Source organism: Oncorhynchus mykiss, chromosome 30 (assembly GCF_013265735.2).
Source record: "Oncorhynchus mykiss isolate Arlee chromosome 30, USDA_OmykA_1.1, whole genome shotgun sequence".
Classification (NCBI taxonomy): domain Eukaryota; kingdom Metazoa; phylum Chordata; class Actinopteri; order Salmoniformes; family Salmonidae; genus Oncorhynchus; species Oncorhynchus mykiss.
The window spans coordinates 3,027,689-3,046,412 of record NC_050570.1 but is presented as its reverse complement, the minus strand read 5'-3'; the positions used below and the strand labels follow the sequence as shown (position 1 = coordinate 3,046,412).

General features: G+C 48.7%; 1 protein-coding gene across 4 annotated transcripts in view; it reads right to left on the bottom strand.

Annotated features, from left to right (window-relative positions):
• Positions 1-18,724, bottom strand: part of iqch (IQ motif containing H) — a 111,516-nt gene that overhangs the window by 6,196 nt on the left and 86,596 nt on the right. For all 4 annotated transcript variants that reach the window (XM_036968629.1, XM_036968627.1, XM_036968630.1 and 1 more), the window contains 3 exons: positions 17,221-17,379; positions 6,305-6,430; positions 5,930-5,991 (listed from right to left, as the gene is read on the bottom strand). In XM_036968629.1, coding sequence (XP_036824524.1) covers positions 5,930-5,991; positions 6,305-6,430; positions 17,221-17,379 — 347 coding nt within the window. The remainder of the gene's footprint in view (positions 1-5,929; positions 5,992-6,304; positions 6,431-17,220; positions 17,380-18,724) is intronic.

Below are 18,724 nucleotides of genomic sequence, written 5' to 3'. Positions count from 1 at the left end.
AACCAAGAGAATGAACCCTACCCCCAAGAACCCCCCAATGCACCAACAACCAAGAGAATGGACCCCCACCCCCAAGAACCCCCCAATGCACCAACAACCAAGAGAATGAACCCCCACCCCCGGGAACCCACCCAATGCACCAACAACCAAGAGAATGAACCCCCACCCCCAAGAACCCCCCAATGCACCAACAACCAAGAGAATGGACCCCCACCCCCAAGAACCCCCCAATGCACCAACAACCAAGAGAATGAACCCCCACCCCCAATAACCCCCCAATGCACCAATAACCAAGAGAATGGGCCCCACCCCCAAGAACCCGCCAATGCACCAACAACCAAGAGAATGAACCCTACCCCCAAGAACCCCCCAATGCACCAATAACCAAGAGAATGAACCCTACCCCCAAGAACCCCCCAATGCACCAACAACCAAGAGAATGGACCCCACCCCTCAGGCAAACCGGCATTAGTTGTAAAAACACACTGTCCCTCAAAACACACTGTCCCTCAAAACACACTGTCCCTCAAAACACACTGCCCCTCAAAACACACTGCCCCTCAAAACACACTGCCCCTCAAAACACACTGTCCCTCAAAACACACTGTCCCTCAAAACACACTGCCCCTCAAAACACACTGTCCCTCAAAACACACTGCCCCTCAAAACACACTGCCCCTCAAAACACACTGCCCCTCAAAACACACTGTCCCTCAAAACACACTGCCCCTCAAAACACACTGCCCCTCAAAACACACTGCCCCTCAAAACACACTGTCCCTCAAAACACACTGCCCCTCAAAACACACTGCCCCTCAAAACACACTGCCCCTCAAAACACACTGTCCCTCAAAACACACTGCCCCTCAAAACACACTGTCCCTCAAAACACACTGTCCCTCAAAACACACTCTCCCTCAAAACACACTGCCCCTCAAAACACACTGCCCCTCAAAACACACTGCCCCTCAAAACACACTGTCCCTCAAAACACACTGCCCCTCAAAACACACTGCCCCTCAAAACACACTGCCCCTCAAAACACACTGCCCCTCAAAACACACTGTCCCTCAAAACACACTGCCCCTCAAAACACACTGCCCCTCAAAACACACTGCCCCTCAAAACACACTGCCCCTCAAAACACACTGTCCCTCAAAACACACTGCCCCTCAAAACACACTGCCCCTCAAAACACACTGTCCCTCAAAACACACTGTCCCTCAAAACACACTGCCCCTCAAAACACACTGCCCCTCAAAACACACTGCCCCTCAAAACACACTGTCCCTCAAAACACACTGCCCCTCAAAACACACTGCCCCTCAAAACACACTGCCCCTCAAAACACACTGTCCCTCAAAACACACTGCCCCTCAAAACACACTGCCCCTCAAAACACACTGCCCCTCAAAACACACTGTCCCTCAAAACACACTGCCCCTCAAAACACACTGCCCCTCAAAACACACTGCCCCTCAGAGTCATTCAAATGTACTTTTTTATTATGTTTTATTTTGCTTTGATTTATTTACTTTTATCTTTGACCATCATTCTCTCTCTCACACAGCAACTCCACTCCCACTTGTCTCCAATTCCACATACCAGCCCTCAGCTTCCCTCAGCCCCTCCCATCTATCTCTGCTGGTCACCCTCAGCCCCTCCCATCTATCTCTGCTGGTCACCCTCAGCCCCTCCCATCTATCTCTGCTGGCCACCCTCAGCCCATCCCATCTATCTCTGTTGGCCACCCTCAGCCCATCTCATCTATCTCTGCTGGTCACCCTCAGCCCATCCCACCTATCTCTGCTGGTCACCCACAGCCCATCCCATCTATCTCTGCTGGTCACCCTCAGCCCATCTCATCTATCTCTGCTGGTCACCCTCAGCCCATCCCATCTATCTCTGCTGGCCACCCTCAGCCCATCCCATCTATCTCTGCTGGTCACCCTCAGCCCATCCCATCTATCTCTGCTGGTCACCCTCAGCCCATCCCACCTATCTCTGCTGGTCACCCTCAGCCCATCCCATCTATCTCTGCTGGCCACCCTCAGCCCATCTCATCTATCTCTGCTGGTCACCCTCAGCCCATCCCATCTATCTCTGCTGGCCACCCTCAGCCCATCCCATCTATCTCTGCTGGTCACCCTCAGCCCCTCCCATCTATCTCTGCTGGCATCCCTCAGCCCATCTCATCTATCTCTGCTGGTCACCCTCAGCCCATCACATCTATCTCTGCTGGACACCCTCAGCCCATCCCTTCTATCTCTGCTGGTCACCCTCAGCCCATCCCTTCTATCTCTGCTGGTCACCCTCAGCCCATCCCATCTATCTCTGCTGGTCACCCTCAGCCCATCCCATCTATCTCTGCTGGTCACCCTCAGCCCCTCCCATCTATCTCTGCTGGCCACCCTCAGCCCATCCCATCTATCTCTGCTGGTCACCCTCAGCCCATCCCATCTATCTCTGCTGGTCACCCTCAGCCCCTCCCATCTATCTCTGCTGGACACCCTCAGCCCCTCCCATCTATCTCTGCTGGACACCCTCAGCCCATCCCATCTATCTCTGCTGGACACCCTCAGCCCATCCCATCTATCTCTGCTGGACACCCTCAGCCCATCCCATCTATCTCTGCTGGTCACCCTCAGCCCATCCCATCTATCTCTGCTGGTCACCCTCAGCCCATCCCATCTATCTCTGCTGGTCACCCTCAGCCCATCCCATCTACCACTTCAGGTTTCTATGCAACACATATCTTTCAACTATGCTGTGATGTTTAACGTACAATTTCAATCTATCTAATCGAATTGAATCTACAGACTGCGTGAAGATAAATACTTTTACTAAGAGTATTAGTGTATTACTAATTGACTGACCCGGTTTCTCCAGATCTCCTAACAGTACTATTTCTAGGGTCAATTTTAGATCAATGTTCTGCATTTTCAGCCATTCCTGAACCTGAGACCAGAAACAGGCTACCTGAGGGCAATACCAAAATGAATGGTCTATTGATTCTGTATCCTCACAACAAAATCTGCAGAGCTTCGATGACTTTATCCCCCAAATATTCAACATTTTGTTGGTGGCAAGAATTCTAAATAATAATTTTAGCCGAAAAGCACGAAATCTTGAATCTTGTGGTGTTTTATATATCAACTCATACACCCTGTACCATGGAATCGGTACATCAAACATCGCTTCCCAACTATTTTGCAATCTGTATGGCACAGGAGAACCGTTTTTGGTTCCAGGTAGAACCCTTCTTGGTTTCAGATAGAACCCTTCTTGGTTCCAGGTAGAACCCTTTTTGGTTCCAGGTAGAACAATTTTGGGTTCGATGTAAAACCCTCTGTGGAAATGATTCTACAAGGAACCCAAAATGATTCTACTTGGGACCAAAAGTGTTATTCCTGGAACCAACAAGTAAACATTTTTTAAAAAGGGTTCTCCTACGGGGACACCCGAAAAACCCTTTAAGGTTCTAGAACACGTTTTTGTAAGAGTGTAGATCACCTGGCAACACAACAGGGAGTGACTCAGAAGGCTACGGTCTCTCGTCGTCGTGTGCTTGTAAACAGGCTTGTGACTGGGAACTGGGAACGGTAAGAAGTGAAATGAAGAATGGGATCTGCTTTATCTCCTAAAGAATGGCACACGTTGACTGCAGGTACTGTATTTACTTAAAAAAGTAGCTTAAAAAAAATATATATAATAATGTAAACGTCAAAGAAATAGTTTCAACGGTATTTTGAAAAACCGCCCCGTGGCTATATGTGTATGTGCGTGCGTCGGCGGGGCGGTCGTGGTGGGCCGGTTTGGGTTAAAGTCCACTCCAGGGACGTTTTTTAGACCAAGTCCATCCCAGCTACTGTTGGGTCGTCAGCGGTGTGTGTGTGTGTGTGTGTGTGTGTGTGTGTGTGTGTGTCGTAGCTAAATGAGCTACTTCAGCTGAGTTGATCCCCAGTCGTTGGGGAGAGATTGTGGTGTACAGACAAAGAGTTTGACAGCAGTAGCATGTAAGCCACAGGATTGATGTGATTAGATTACAGTTATCTTCAATAACCCCATTCCATACAAACTGCTGAGGATTTCCCATTTACTAAACCAAAAGGGACATGCTAATCCTTTGAAGGAATGCGGTGTGTCTTCAGCACTCTCCTATTCAGTTAAAACTCTCGGTTCTCTCTCATTCATTTTAACAGAACAGGTTAAAGTGAACCCAAAAGGCCTTTTGTGTGTGTTTGTGTGTGTTAGTGTGTGTTTAGTGTGTGTTTAGTGTGTGTTTAGTGTGTTTAGTGTGTTTAGCGTGTGTTGTGTGTGTTAGTGTGTGTTTAGTGTGTTTAGTGTGTTTAGTGTGTTTAGTGTGTGTTAGTGTGTGTTTAGTGTGTGTTTAGTGTGTGTTTAGTGTGTTTAGTGTGTGTTTAGTGTGTGTTTAGTGTGTGTTTAGTGTGTGTTTAGTGTGTTTAGTGTGTGTTTAGTGTGTGTTTAGTGTGTGTTTAGTGTGTTTAGCGTGTGTTTAGTGTGTTTAGTGTGTGTTTAGTGTGTGTTTGTGTGTGTTTAGTGTGTTTAGTGTGTGTTTAGTGTGTGTTTAGTGTGTGTTTAGTGTGTGTTTAGCGTGTTTAGTGTGTTTAGCGTGTGTTTAGTGTGTTTAGTGTGTTTAGTGTGTGTTAGTGTGTGTTTAGTGTGTTTAGTGTGTTTAGTGTGTTTAGTGTGTGTTTAGTGTGTGTTTAGTGTGTGTTAGTGTGTGTTAGTGTGTGTTTAGTGTGTGTTTAGTGTGTGTTTAGTGTGTGTTTAGTGTGTGTTTAGTGTGTGTTTGTGTGTGTTTGTGTGTGTTTGTGTGTGTTAGTGTGTGTTTAGTGTGTGTTTAGTGTGTGTTTAGTGTGTTTAGTGTGTGTTTAGTGTGTGTTTAGTGTGTGTTTAGTGTGTGTTTAGTGTGTGTTTAGTGTGTTTAGTGTGTGTTTAGTGTGTTTAGCGTGTGTTTAGTGTGTTTAGTGTGTGTTTAGTGTGTGTTTGTGTGTGTTTAGTGTGTTTAGTGTGTGTTTAGTGTGTGTTTAGTGTGTGTTTAGTGTGTGTTTAGCGTGTTTAGTGTGTTTAGCGTGTGTTTAGTGTGTTTAGTGTGTTTAGTGTGTGTTAGTGTGTGTTTAGTGTGTTTAGTGTGTTTAGTGTGTTTAGTGTGTGTTTAGTGTGTGTTAGTGTGTGTTAGTGTGTGTTTAGTGTGTGTTTAGTGTGTGTTTAGTGTGTGTTTAGTGTGTGTTTAGTGTGTGTTTAGTGTGTGTTTGTGTGTGTTTGTGTGTGTTTGTGTGTGTTAGTGTGTGTTTAGTGTGTGTTTAGTGTGTGTTTAGTGTGTGTTAGTGTGTGTTTAGTGTGTTTAGTGTGTGTTTAGTGTGTGTTTAGTGTGTGTTTAGTGTGTGTTTAGTGTGTGTTTAGTGTGTTTAGTGTGTGTTTAGTGTGTGTTTAGTGTGTGTTTAGTGTGTTTAGCGTGTGTTTAGTGTGTTTAGTGTGTGTTTAGTGTGTGTTTGTGTGTGTTTAGTGTGTGTTTAGTGTGTGTTTAGTGTGTGTTTAGTGTGTGTTTAGTGTGTGTTTAGTGTGTTTAGCGTGTGTTTAGTGTGTTTAGTGTGTGTTTAGTGTGTGTTTAGTGTGTGTTTAGTGTGTTTAGCGTGTTTAGTGTGTGTTTAGTGTGTGTTTGTGTGTGTTTAGTGTGTTTAGTGTGTGTTTAGTGTGTGTTTAGTGTGTTTAGCGTGTGTTTAGTGTGTTTAGTGTGTGTTTAGTGTGTGTTTGTGTGTTTAGTGTGTGTTTAGTGTGTGTTTAGTGTGTGTTTAGTGTGTTTAGCGTGTGTTTAGTGTGTTTAGTGTGTGTTTAGTGTGTGTTAGTGTGTGTTTAGTGTGTGTTTAGTGTGTGTTTAGTGTGTGTTCATATGAAAGATACTCACACCATCCCCAGACTGTTTCGCTCACAGCTGTCATGGAGAACAAAGACCGTGCCTTGTTTTTCCTACAACACAGACGATAATACACTGCGTTTATTTAAACAGACGTGCTTCTACACCTGCATTGCCTGCTGTTTTGGGGTTTTAGGCTGGGTTTCTGTACAGCACTTTGAGATATCAGCTGATGTACGAAGGGCTTTATAAATACATGTGATTTGACATATTCATTTTTCTAACCTATCGTTAAAACGTTGACTACAATTTTTTTTTTTTACTTTAAAAAAAATAATTTGTTCACAGGTGCCGTTGTAAAAAAACAAACGACAACACTATATTGTTACTTGTCAGTGACAGGGTAGGACAGAGACGAGGACGTACCTTGATGTCGAAGCCGATGCCTTGAGCCTTGCACATCTGGAAGAAGACACTATAGTGCACCATGGACAGGTTGGTGTGGAGCAGCCGGCTCCCCAGGACAGCATAGCGACTGGCCACCGCTGGGAGCTGGAGAGAGAACCATTACCACGACTAGTGCTACTGTACCATTATCACAAGTATTAACAAAGAAATTAAAATGAAGCCACAGAGACAGAAGATGTAAAGAGATAGCAACATTTAAAAGGGAAATGACCTGCATTGAAAAAGGTTTAAAAGAGAGTGAAAGAGATTAAGTCAGAGAGACCGAATGTGGAAGAGGTAAACAGGAAGTATATAGCCTGGTGATTGTGGAAGAGGTAAACAGGAAGTATATAGTCTGGTGATTGTGGAAGAGGTAAACAGGAAGTATATAGCCTGGTGATTGTGGAAGAGGTAAACAGGAAGTATATAGTCTGGTGATTGTGGAAGAGGTAAACAGGAAGAATATAGCCTGGTGATTGTGGAAGAGGTAAACAGGAAGTATATATCCTGGTGATTGTGGAAGAGGTAAACAGGAAGTATATAGTCAGGTGATTGTGGAAGAGGTAAACAGGAAGTGTATAGCCTGGTGATTGTGGAAGAGGTAAACAGGAAGTATATAGCCTGGTGATTGTGGAAGAGGTAAACAGGAAGTATATAGTCTGGTGATTGTGGAAGAGGTAAACAGGAAGTATATATCCTGGTGATTGTGGAAGAGGTAAACAGGAAGTATATAGCCTGGTGATTGTGGAAGAGGTAAACAGGAAGTATATATCCTGGTGATTGTGGAAGAGGTAAACAGGAAGTATATAGCCTGGTGATTGTGGAAGAGGTAAACAGGAAGTATATAGTCTGGTGATTGTGGAAGAGGTAAACAGGAAGTATATAGCCTGGTGATTGTGGAAGAGGTAAACAGGAAGTATATAGCCTGGTGATTGTGGAAGAGGTAAACAGGAAGTATATAGCCTGGTGATTGTGGAAGAGGTAAACAGGAAGTATATAGCCTGGTGATTGTGGAAGAGGTAAACAGGAAGTATATAGCCTGGTGATTGTGGAAGAGGTAAACAGGAAGTATATAGTCTGGTGATTGTGGAAGAGGTAAACAGGAAGTATATAGCCTGGTGATTGTGGAAGAGGTAAACAGGAAGTATATAGCCTGGTGATTGTGGAAGAGGTAAACAGGAAGTATATAGCCTGATGATTGTGGAAGAGGTAAACAGGAAGTATATAGCCTAGTGATTGTGGAAGAGGTAATCAGGAAGTATATAGCCTGGTGATTGTGGAAGAGGTAAACAGGAAGTATATAGCCTGGTGATTGTGGAAGAGGTAAACAGGAAGTATATAGTCTGGTGATTGTGGAAGAGGTAAACAGGAAGTATATAGCCTGGTGATTGTGGAAGAGGTAAACAGGAAGTATATAGCCTGGTGATTGTGGAAGAGGTAAACAGGAAGTATATAGCCTGGTGATTGTGGAAGAGGTAAACAGGAAGTATATAGCCTGGTGATTGTGGAAGAGGTAAACAGGAAGTATATAGCCTGGTGATTGTGGAAGAGGTAAACAGGAAGTATATATCCTGGTGATTGTGGAAGAGGTAAACAGGAAGTATATATCCTGGTGATTGTGGAAGAGGTAAACAGGAAGTATATAGCCTGGTGATTGTGGAAGAGGTAAACAGGAAGTATATAGCCTGGTGATTGTGGAAGAGGTAAACAGGAAGTATATATCCTGGTGATTGTGGAAGAGGTAAACAGGAAGTATATAGCCTGGTGATTGTGGAAGAGGTAAACAGGAAGTATATATCCTGGTGATTGTGGAAGAGGTAAACAGGAAGTATATAGCCTGGTGATTGTGGAAGAGGTAAACAGGAAGTATATATCCTGGTGATTGTGGAAGAGGTAAACAGGAAGTATATAGTCTGGTGATTGTGGAAGAGGTAAACAGGAAGTATATAGCCTGGTGATTGTGGAAGAGGTAAACAGGAAGTATATATCCTGGTGATTGTGGAAGAGGTAAACAGGAAGTATATAGCCTGGTGATTGTGGAAGAGGTAAACAGGAAGTATATAGCCTGGTGATTGTGGAAGAGGTAACCAGGAAGTATATAGCCTGGTGATTGTGGAAGAGGTAAACAGGAAGTATATAGCCTGGTGATTGTGGAAGAGGTAAACAGGAAGTATATAGCCTGGTGATTGTGGAAGAGGTAAACAGGAAGTATATAGCCTGGTGATTGTGGAAGAAGTTAACAGGAAGTATATAGTCTGGTGATTGTGGAAGAGGTAAACAGGAAGTATATATCCTGGTGATTGTGGAAGAGGTAAACAGGAAGTATATAGTCTGGTGATTGTGGAAGAGGTAAACAGGAAGTATAAATCCTGGTGATTGTGGAAGAGGTAAACAGGAAGTATATATCCTGGTGATTGTGGAAGAGGTAAACAGGAAGTATATAGCCTGGTGATTGTGGAAGAGGTAAACAGGAAGTATATATCCTGGTGATTGTGGAAGAGGTAAACAGGAAGTATATAGCCTGGTGATTGTGGAAGAGGTAAACAGGAAGTATATATCCTGGTGATTGTGGAAGAGGTAAACAGGAAGTATATAGCCTGGTGATTGTGGAAGAGGTAAACAGGAAGTATATATCCTGGTGATTGTGGAAGAGGTAAACAGGAAGTATATAGTCTGGTGATTGTGGAAGAGGTAAACAGGAAGTATATAGCCTGGTGATTGTGGTAGAGGTAAACAGGAAGTATTTTGCCTGGTCCTATTTGGTTTTAAAGGTCCACTTCGGCCACGAAAATGGTCCAACTCCGACCCCCTTTCGAAATGTTAAAACAGAAATGGGGGTGTGTTTTTGGTGGTTCATCGATGTGTCATTCCGGTCATGCGCGCAGAGTCCAACGTAGCTAGTTCGTTAGCTAAACTAGCCACTGTAGCTGGCCAGTAACTCCTCCAGTATGTGTTGTGACGTAGCTAGTTTGTTAGCTAAGCTAGCCACTGTATCTGGCCAGTAACTCCTCCAGTATGTGTTGTGACGTAGCTAGTTTGTTAGCTAAGCTAGCTACTGTAGCTAGTCTGTAACTCCTCCAGTATGCATTGATGTGACGTAGCTAGCTTGTTAGCTAAGCTAGCAACTGTAGCTAGTCTGTAACTCCTCCAGTATGTATTGATGTGACGTAGCTAGCTTGTTAGCTAAGCTAGCAACTGTATCTAGTCTGTAACTCCTCCAGTATGTGTTGATGTGACGTAGCTAGCTTGTTAGCTAAGCTAGCAACTGTAGCTAGTCTGTAACTCCTCCAGTATGTGTTGATGTGACGTAGCTAGCTTGTTAGCTAAGTTAGCCACTGTAGCTAGTCTGTAACTCCTCCAGTATGTGTTGATGTGACGTAGCTAGCTTGTTAGCTAAGCTAGCAACTGTAGCTAGTCTGTAACTCCTCCAGTATGTGTTGATGTGACGTAGCTAGCTTGTTAGCTAAGTTAGCCACTGTAGCTAGTCTGTGACTCCTCCAGTATGTGTTGATGTCATTTCACAGGATTTGTTTCGGGATGGAAGCTGTAGAGATCGGTAAGCAATGGCACTTCAGTTGCCAAATTTCCTATTCACCCCCCCCCCCCCCCTAAAAAAATGTAAGCATTAAATGACCTGCCGTTTTGGCCCAAATTCGACCTTTAACATTAGCATAAATTCTGTGTTTCTGAGAGTTCAGTAATCTCAGTTTAGGGTTTGGAATTTTAATGGGGCATAATGTTGACCCTATTGGCCAGGGTGTGTGTGGCATAATGTTGACCCTATTGGCATAATGTTGAACCTATTGGCTGGGGGGGGGTGTGGGGCATAATGTTGACCCTATTGGCCGGGTTGTGTGTGGCATAATGTTGACCCTACTGGCTGGTGTGTGTGTGGCATAATGTTGACCCTATTGGCATAATGTTGAACCTATTGGCCAGGGTGTGTGTGGCATAATGTTGACCCTATTGGCCAGGGTTGTGTGTGGCATAATATTGAACCTATTGGCACAATGTTGAACCTATTGGCTGGGGGGGTGTGGGGCATAATGTTGACCCTATTGGCTGGGGTGTGTGTGGCATAATGTTGACCCTACTGGCTGGGGTGTGTGTGGCATAATGTTGACCCTATTGGCATAATGTTGAACCTATTGGCCAGGGTGGTGTGGGGCATAATGTTGACCCTATTGGCTGGGGTGTGTGTGGGGCATAATGTTGACCCTATTGGCTGGGGTGTGTGTGGCATAATGTTGACCCTATTGGCATAATGGTGAACCTATTGGCTGGGGGGGTGTGGGGCATAATGTTGACCCTATTGGCCAGGGTGTGTGGCATAATGTTGACCCTATTGGCCAGGGTGTGTGGCATAATGTTGACCCTATTGGCCAGGGTGTGTGGCATAATGTTGACCCTATTGGCCAGGGTGTGTGGCATAATGTTGACCCTATTGGCCAGGGTGTGTGGCATAATGTTGACCCTATTGGCCAGGGTGTGTGGCATAATGTTGACCCTATTGGCCAGGGTGTGTGTGGCATAATGTTGACCCTATTGGCCAGGGTGTGTGTGGCATAATGTTGACCCTATTGGCCAGGGTGTGTGGCATAATGTTGACCCTATTGGCCAGGGTGTGTGGCATAATGTTTACCCTATTGGCCAGGGTGTGTGTGGCATAATGTTGACCATATTGGCCAGGGTGTGTGGCATAATGTTGACCCTATTGGCCAGGGTGTGTGGCATAATGTTGACCCTATTGGCCAGGGTGTGTGGCATAATGTTGACCCTATTGGCCAGGGTGTGTGGCATAATGTTGAACCTATTGGCCAGGGTGTGTGGCATAATGTTGACCCTATTGGCCAGGGGGGGGGGGGGGGGGGTGGCATAATGTTGACCCTATTGGCCAGGGTGTGTGTGGCATAATGTTGACCCTATTGGCCGGGGGGGGGGGGGGGGGGGGGGGGCATAATGTTGACCCTATTGGCCGGGGGGGGGGCATAATGTTGACCCTATTGGCCGGGGGGAGGGGCATATCACCTCATTATTATGGGGCATAATGTTGAATTCCATTCTGGGTTAGAGTTTAATTGTCATGGAGCATTGTGGTGCCAGTGTGCATGGAGGAGAAGTCGCTGTAAGTTCCTACACATGTCCTTAGGGTCGTACAGTGTTGAGGTTGGGGAGTATACTGTGATTTGTAATAACGGTGTTTGGGGAGTATACTGTGATTTGTAATAACGCTGTTTGGGGAGTATGTGTGATTAGCGAACGTGATGAGCGCCGGGCAGCAGGGGGCACACGTGGGTTAACTGTTGGGCCTTCCATAATTAATTGGAGGGAGGAACAAATGAATGTGTTTGAAAAGACATGCCAGGTCACTGACATATGATGCCAGATACAAGATACAGCTGATGGCATCATGACTCCAATAGTCTTAAGTTTACGTTTGGGATAGAAAACATAATTAGAATAGTGAGGCAATCGTATAGAAATAAAATGACTAGAAAGGCCAAAGCTAAGACCACGGCAACATGTCTGAATTTATCATTCTAGTTCTACGTCATTATATTTGTATGTACTAAAAGCCCCCTGTCTGCTTCAGAGACCCAGCTTCAGGACTAAAACCCCCCTGTCTGCTTCAGAGACCCAGCTTCAGGACTAAAACCCCCTGTCTGCTTCAGAGACCCAGCTTCAGGACTAAACACCCCCTGTCTGCTTCAGAGACCCAGCTTCAGGACTAAAACCCCCTGTCTGCTTCAGAGACCCAGCTTCAGGACTAAAACCCCCTGTCTGCTTCAGAGACCCAGCTTCAGGACTAAAACCCCCTGTCTGCTTCAGAGACCCAGCTTCAGGACTAAAACCCCCCTGTCTGCTTCAGAGACCCAGCTTCAGGACTAAAAACCCCCTGTCTGCTTCAGAGACCCAGCAGCAGGACTGAACGCCCTCTGTCTGCTTCAGAGACCCGGCTTCTGCCCATAACTCATTGTGATGGCCGTGTGCTTCCATTTGTCAGAGCCAGTCTCCTCACACAACAATAAAAGTATGTCTGCCCAGCAGGGATTTAATTGTGTTTGCAATATCCAGTGGTCTCTGATGATAGGCCAGTTCTAAAGACATTATCACGCAGCAGAGAGCAGGGTCGGAGACATATTGTTGTGGTACTGGTGCATCGAGAGATCACACACACACACACTCACACGCACGCACACACACACACACACACACACACACACGCACGCAAACACACACACACACACACACACACACACACACACACACACACACACACACACACACACACACACACACACACACACACACACACACACACACACACACACACACACACACACACACACACCTGAATGTAAATGGATGTTTGATGAAATAAGACCAGTGGCAGACTAACAAGCGTAGACTCCTGTGTGTCTCTCCTAATAAAAGGAGTGTATTGTTTAGAGGCCTGTCTGGCTGATGTACGTCAAGCTGATCTAATGCGGCGCTCTGTTCAGGCACGCACAAACACACACACACACCACAGCTTGCATAATGAACACTATATCTATGCATTATTAATGGCTTCATTATCCAGGCTCATCAGTCAAAATGATAATGGATTAATTTAGCAGCTAAGCACCAGTTGGGTTCAGGCCAGAGCAGGGAGGACGTAATTACAGTATTTAGTTGTATTTAAATAAATAAACACGGATCAATGTGGGTGGATCTTATTGTGACACACTGAGACAATATTCAATGATAGATTTCAGCAATAAGGCCTGAGGGGTGTGATGGTGGTGGAGGAGGTGGAGGAAGAGGAGGAGGATGTGGAGGTGGTAGAGGAGGAGGTTGTGGAGGTGGTGGAGGAGGTGGTGGAGGAGGATGTGGAGTTGGTGGTGGAAGATGTGGAGGAGGTAGTGGAGGACGATGTGGAGGTGGTGGCGGAGGATGTGGAGGTGGTGGAGGAGGTGGTGGAGGAGGAGGTGGTGGAGGAGGATGTGGAGGTGGTGGAGGAGGTTGTGGAGGAGGATGTGGAGGTGGTGGAGGAGGAGGTGGTGGAGGAGGATGTGGAGGAGGTGGTGGAGGAGGATGTGGAGGATGTGGAGGTGGTGGGGGAGGTGGTGGAGGAGGATGTGCAGGTGGTAGAGGAGGAGGTGGTGGTGGAGGATGTGGAGGTGGTGGAGGAGGTGGTGGAGGAGGATGTGGAGGTGGTGGGGGAGGATGTGCAGATGGTAGAGGAGGTGGTGGAGGATGTGGAGGTGGTGGAGGAGGTGGTGGAGGATGTGGAGGGGGTGGAGGTGGTGGAGGAGGATGTGCAGGTGGTGGAGGAGGTGGTGGAGGATGTGGAGGGGGTGGAGGATGTGGTTGTGGAGGATGTGGAGGTGGTGGAGGAGGTTGTGGAGGAGGATGTGGAGGTGGTATAGGAGGAGGTTGTGGAGGTGGTGGAGGAGGTGGTGGAGGAGGATGTGGAGGTGGTGGTGGAAGATGTGGAGGTGGTGGAGGAGGATGTGCAGGTTGTGGAGGATGTGCAGGTGGTGGAGGATGTGGAGGTGGTGGAGGATGTGGTGGTGGTGGAGGATGTGGAGGTGGTGGAGGATGTGGTGGTGGTGGAGGAGGAGGTGGTGGATGAGGATGTGGAGGTGGTGGAGGAGGTGGTGGAGGAGGATGTGGAGGTGGTGGCGGAGGATGTGGAGGTGGTGGAGGAGGTGGTGGAGGAGGAGGTGGTGGAGGAGGATGTGGAGGTGGTGGAGGAGGTTGTGGAGGAGGATGTGGAGGTGGTGGAGGAGGAGGTGGTGGAGGAGGATGTGGAGGAGGTGGTGGAGGAGGATGTGGAGGTGGTGGGGGAGGTGGTGGAGGAGGATGTGCAGGTGGTAGAGGAGGAGGTGGTGGTGGAGGATGTGGAGGTGGTGGAGGAGGTGGTGGAGGAGGATGTGGAAATGGTGGGGGAGGTGGTGGAGGAGGATGTGCAGGTGGTAGAGGAGGTGGTGGAGGATGTGGAGGTGGTGGAGGAGGATGTGCAGGTGGTGGAGGAGGTTGTGGAGGAGGATGTGGAGGTGGTGGAGGATGTGGAGGAGGTAGAGGATGTGGAGGTGGTGTAGGATATGGAGGTGGTGGAGGAGGTGGTGGAGGAGGAGGTGGTGGAGGAGTATGTGGAGGTGGTGGAGGATGTGGAGGTGGTGGAGGAGGTGGTGGAGGAGGATGTGGAGGATGTGGAGGTGGTGGGGGAGGTGGTGGAGGAGGATGTGCAGGTGGTAGAGGAGGTGGTGGAGGAGGATGTGGAGGTGGAGGATGTGGAGGTGGTGGAGGAGGATGTGCAGGTGGTGGAGGAGGTTGTGGAGGAGGATGTGGAGGAGGTTGTGGAGGAGGATGTGGAGGTGGTGGTGGAGGAGGAGGATGTGGAGGTGGAGGATGTGGAGGTGGTGGAGGAGGATGTGCAGGTGGTGGAGGAGGTTGTGGAGGAGGATGTGGAGGAGGTTGTGGAGGAGGATGTGGAGGTGGTGGAGGAGGAGGTGGTGGAGGATATGGAGGTGGTGGAGGAGGTTGTGGAGGAGGATGTGGAGGATGTGGAGGTGGTGGAGGATGTGGAGGTGGTGGAGGAGGATGTGGAGGTGGTGGAGGATGTGGAGGTGGTGGTGGGAGGAGGATGTGCAGGTCGTGGAGGAGGTGGTGGAGGATGTGGAGGTGGTGGAGGAGGATGTGGTGGAGGAGGATGTGGAGGTGGTGGAGGAGGATGTGGAGGTGGTGGAGGAGGAGGTGGTGGAGGAGGTGGTGGAGGAGGATGTGGAGGTGGTGGTGGAAGATGTGGAGGTGGTGGAGGAGGTGGTGGAGGAGGATGTGCAGGTGGTGGAGGATGTGCAGGTGGTGGAGGATGTGGTGGTGGTGGAGGATGTGGAGGTGGTGGAGGATGTGGAGGTGGTGGTGGAGGAGGAGGATGTGGAGGTGGAGGTGGTGGAGGTGGTGGGGGAGGTGGTGGAGGAGGATGTGCAGGTGGTGGAGGAGGTTGTGGAGGAGGATGTGGAGGTGGTGGAGGAGGAGGTGGTGGAGGAGGATGTGGAGGTGGTGGAGGAGGTTGTGAGGAGGATGTGGAGGATGTGGAGTGGTGGAGGAGGTGGAGGAGGTGGTGGAGGATGTGGAGGTGGTGGAGGAGGATGTGGAGGTTGTGGAGGATGTGGAGGTGGTGGAGGATGTGGAGGTGGTGGAGGATGTGGAGGTGGTGGAGGATGTGGAGGTGGTGGTGGGAGGAGGATGTGCAGGTTGTGGAGGAGGTGGTGGAGGATGTGGAGGTGGTGGAGGAGGATGTGGTGGAGGAGGATGTGGAGGTGGTGGAGGAGGAGGTGGTGGAGGAGGTGGTGGAGGAGGATGTGGAGGTGGTGGTGGAAGATGTGGAGGTGGTGGAGGAGGTGGTGGAGGAGGATGTGCAGGTGGTGGAGGATGTGCAGGTGGTGGAGGATGTGGTGGTGGTGGAGGATGTGGAGGTGGTGGAGGAGGTGGAGGTGGTGGAGGATGTGGTGGTGGTGGAGGAGGATGTGGGGGTGATGGAGGATGTGGAGGTGGTGGAGGATGTGGTGGTGGTGGAGGATGTGGTGGTGGTGGAGGATGTGGAGGTGGTGGTGGAGGAGGAGGATGTGGAGGTGGAGGATGTGGAGGTGGTGGAGGAGGTGGTGGAGGAGGATGTGCAGGTGGTGGAGGAGGTGGTGGAGGATGTGGAGGTGGTGGAGGAGGATGTGGAGGTGGTGGAGGATGTGGTGGTGGTGGAGGATGTGGTGGTGGTGGAGGATGTGCAGGTGGTGGAGGATGTGGAGGTGGTGGAGGAGGATGTGGATGAGGTAGAGGATGTGGTGGTGGTGGAGGATGTGGTGGTGGTGGAAGAGGATGTGGGGGTGGTGGAGGATGTGGAGGTGGTGGAGGATGTGGTGGTGGTGGAGGATGTGGAGGTGGTGGAGGATGTGGAGGTGGTGGTGGAGGAGGAGGATGTGGAGGTGGAGGATGTGGAGGTGGTGGAGGAGGATGTGCAGGTGGTGGAGGAGGTGGTGGAGGATGTGGAGGTGGTGGAGGAGGATGTGGAGGTGGTGGAGGATGTGGTGGTGGTGGAGGATGTGGTGGTGGTGGAGGATGTGGAGGTGGTGGTGGAGGTGGTGGAGGAGGTGGAGGTGGTGGTGGAGGTGGTGGAGGAGGATGTGGAGGTGGTGGAGGATGTGGAGGTGGTGGTGGAGGTGGTGGTGGAGGTGGTGGAGGAGGTGGTGGAGGAGGATGTGGAGGAGGATGTGGAGGTGGTGGAGGAGGATGTGGAGGAGGATGTGGAGGTGGTGGAGGAGGATGTGGAGGTGGTGGAGGATGTGGAGGTGGTGGAGGAGGATGTGGAGGTGGTGGAGGATGTGGAGGTGGTGGAGGAGGATGTGGAGGTGGTGGAGGATGTGGAGGTGGTGGAGGATGTGGAGGTGGATGTGGAGGTGGTGGAGAAGGATGTGGAGGAGGATGTGGTGGTGGTGGAGGATGTGGAGGTGGTGGAGGATGCGGAGGTGGATGTGGAGGTGGTGGAGGAGGATGTGGAGGTGGTGGAGGATGTGGAGGTGGTGGAGGATGCGGAGGTGGATGTGGAGGTGGTGGAGGATGCGGAGGTGGATGTGGAGGTGATGGAGGAGGTGGAGATGATGGTGGTGAGAAGCAGGTTGTTGGTTCTGGGGGTGGTGAGAAGCTGGTTGTTGGTGGTGGAGGTGGTGAGAAGCAGGTTGTTGGTGGTGGAGGTGGTGAGAAGCAGGTTGTTGGTGGTAGGAGGGTGGGGGGTGGGGGTCAGAAACAGGTTGGTGGGGGTCATAGGGACATTCTACAGGAAGAAACAGGATTCTAAAACATATTGTAAAATCTGTTTGAAGAGAACAGAGATGAGAAACTAAAGGAACGCCTACAGCAGTTTCTTTGGATCCTTTCTGGCGCAGGAAGGGCTTGGTGAGGGGGACCTCCAGACGACTGGTCCGACAGTCCAGGCTTCCCCCCGTCATCATGAGCATCAGCTGGGTCATGGCCAACTGGTTACTATAGCTCAGGTCCAGGTCCACTGCCCACACCTAAAGAGAACAATAGCTGTTGTCACACCCACATCACATCACCACTTAGATACTAAGTCAATGAACTGACACGAAAATAACTAAAATGACTTTTTCTTATCCTAACATCTTTTAATTGTGGCAATGTTTAGTTTCTATCAGGACTGATGGTGTGTTTCCATCAGGACTGATGGTGTGTTTCAGGACTGATGGTGTGTTTCCATCAGGACTGATGGTGTGTTTCAGGACTGATGGTGTGTTTCCATCAGGACTGATGGTGTGTTTCCATCAGGACTGATGGTGTGTTTCAGGACTGATAGTGTGTTTCCATCAGGACTGATTGTGTGTTTCTATCAGGACTGATGGTGTGTTTCTATCAGGACTGATGGTGTGTTTCAGGACTGATGGTGTGTTTCTATCAGGACTGATGGTGTGTTTCTATCAGGACTGATGGTGTGTTTCTATCTGATGGTGTGTTTCTATAAGGACCGATGGTGTGTTTCTATCAGGACTGATGGTGTGTTTCTATCTGATGGTGTGTTTCTATCTGTTGGTGTGTTTCTATCAGGACTGATGGTGTGTTTCTATCAGGACTGATGGTGTGTTTCTATCAGGACTGATGGTGTGTTTCTATCAGGACTGATGGTGTGTTTCTATCTGATGGTGTGTTTCTATCAGGACTGATGGTGTGTTTCTATCTGATGGTGTGTTTCTATCAGGACTGATGGTGTGTTTCTATCTGATGGTGTGTTTCTATCAGGACTGATGGTGTGTTTCTATCTGATGGTGTGTTTCTATCAGGACTGATGGTGTGTTTCTATCTGATGGTGTGTTTCTATCAGGACTGATGGTGTGTTTCTATCTGATGGTGTGTTTCTATCAGGACTGATGGTGTGTTTCTATCTGATGGTGTGTTTCTATCAGGACTGATGGTGTGTTTCTACCTGATTGTGTGTTTCTATCTGATGGTGTGTTTCTACCAGGACTGATGGTGTGTTTCCATCTGATGGTGTGTTTCTATCAGGACTGATGGTGTGTTTCTACCTGATTGTGTGTTTCTATCTGATGGTGTGTTTCTACCAGGACTGATGGTGTGTTTCTATCTGATGGTGTGTTTCTATCTGATGGTGTGTTTCTATCTGATGGTGTGTTTCTACCAGGACTGATGGTGTGTTTCTACCAGGACTGATGGTGTGTTTCTATCAGGACTGATGGTGTGTTTCTATCTGATGGTGTGTTTCTACCAGGACTGATGGTGTGTTTCTATCAGGACTGATGGTGTGTTTCAGGACTGATGGTGTGTTTCTATCTGATGGTGTGTTTCTATCAGGACTGATGGTGTGTTTCTATCAGGAGTGATGGTGTG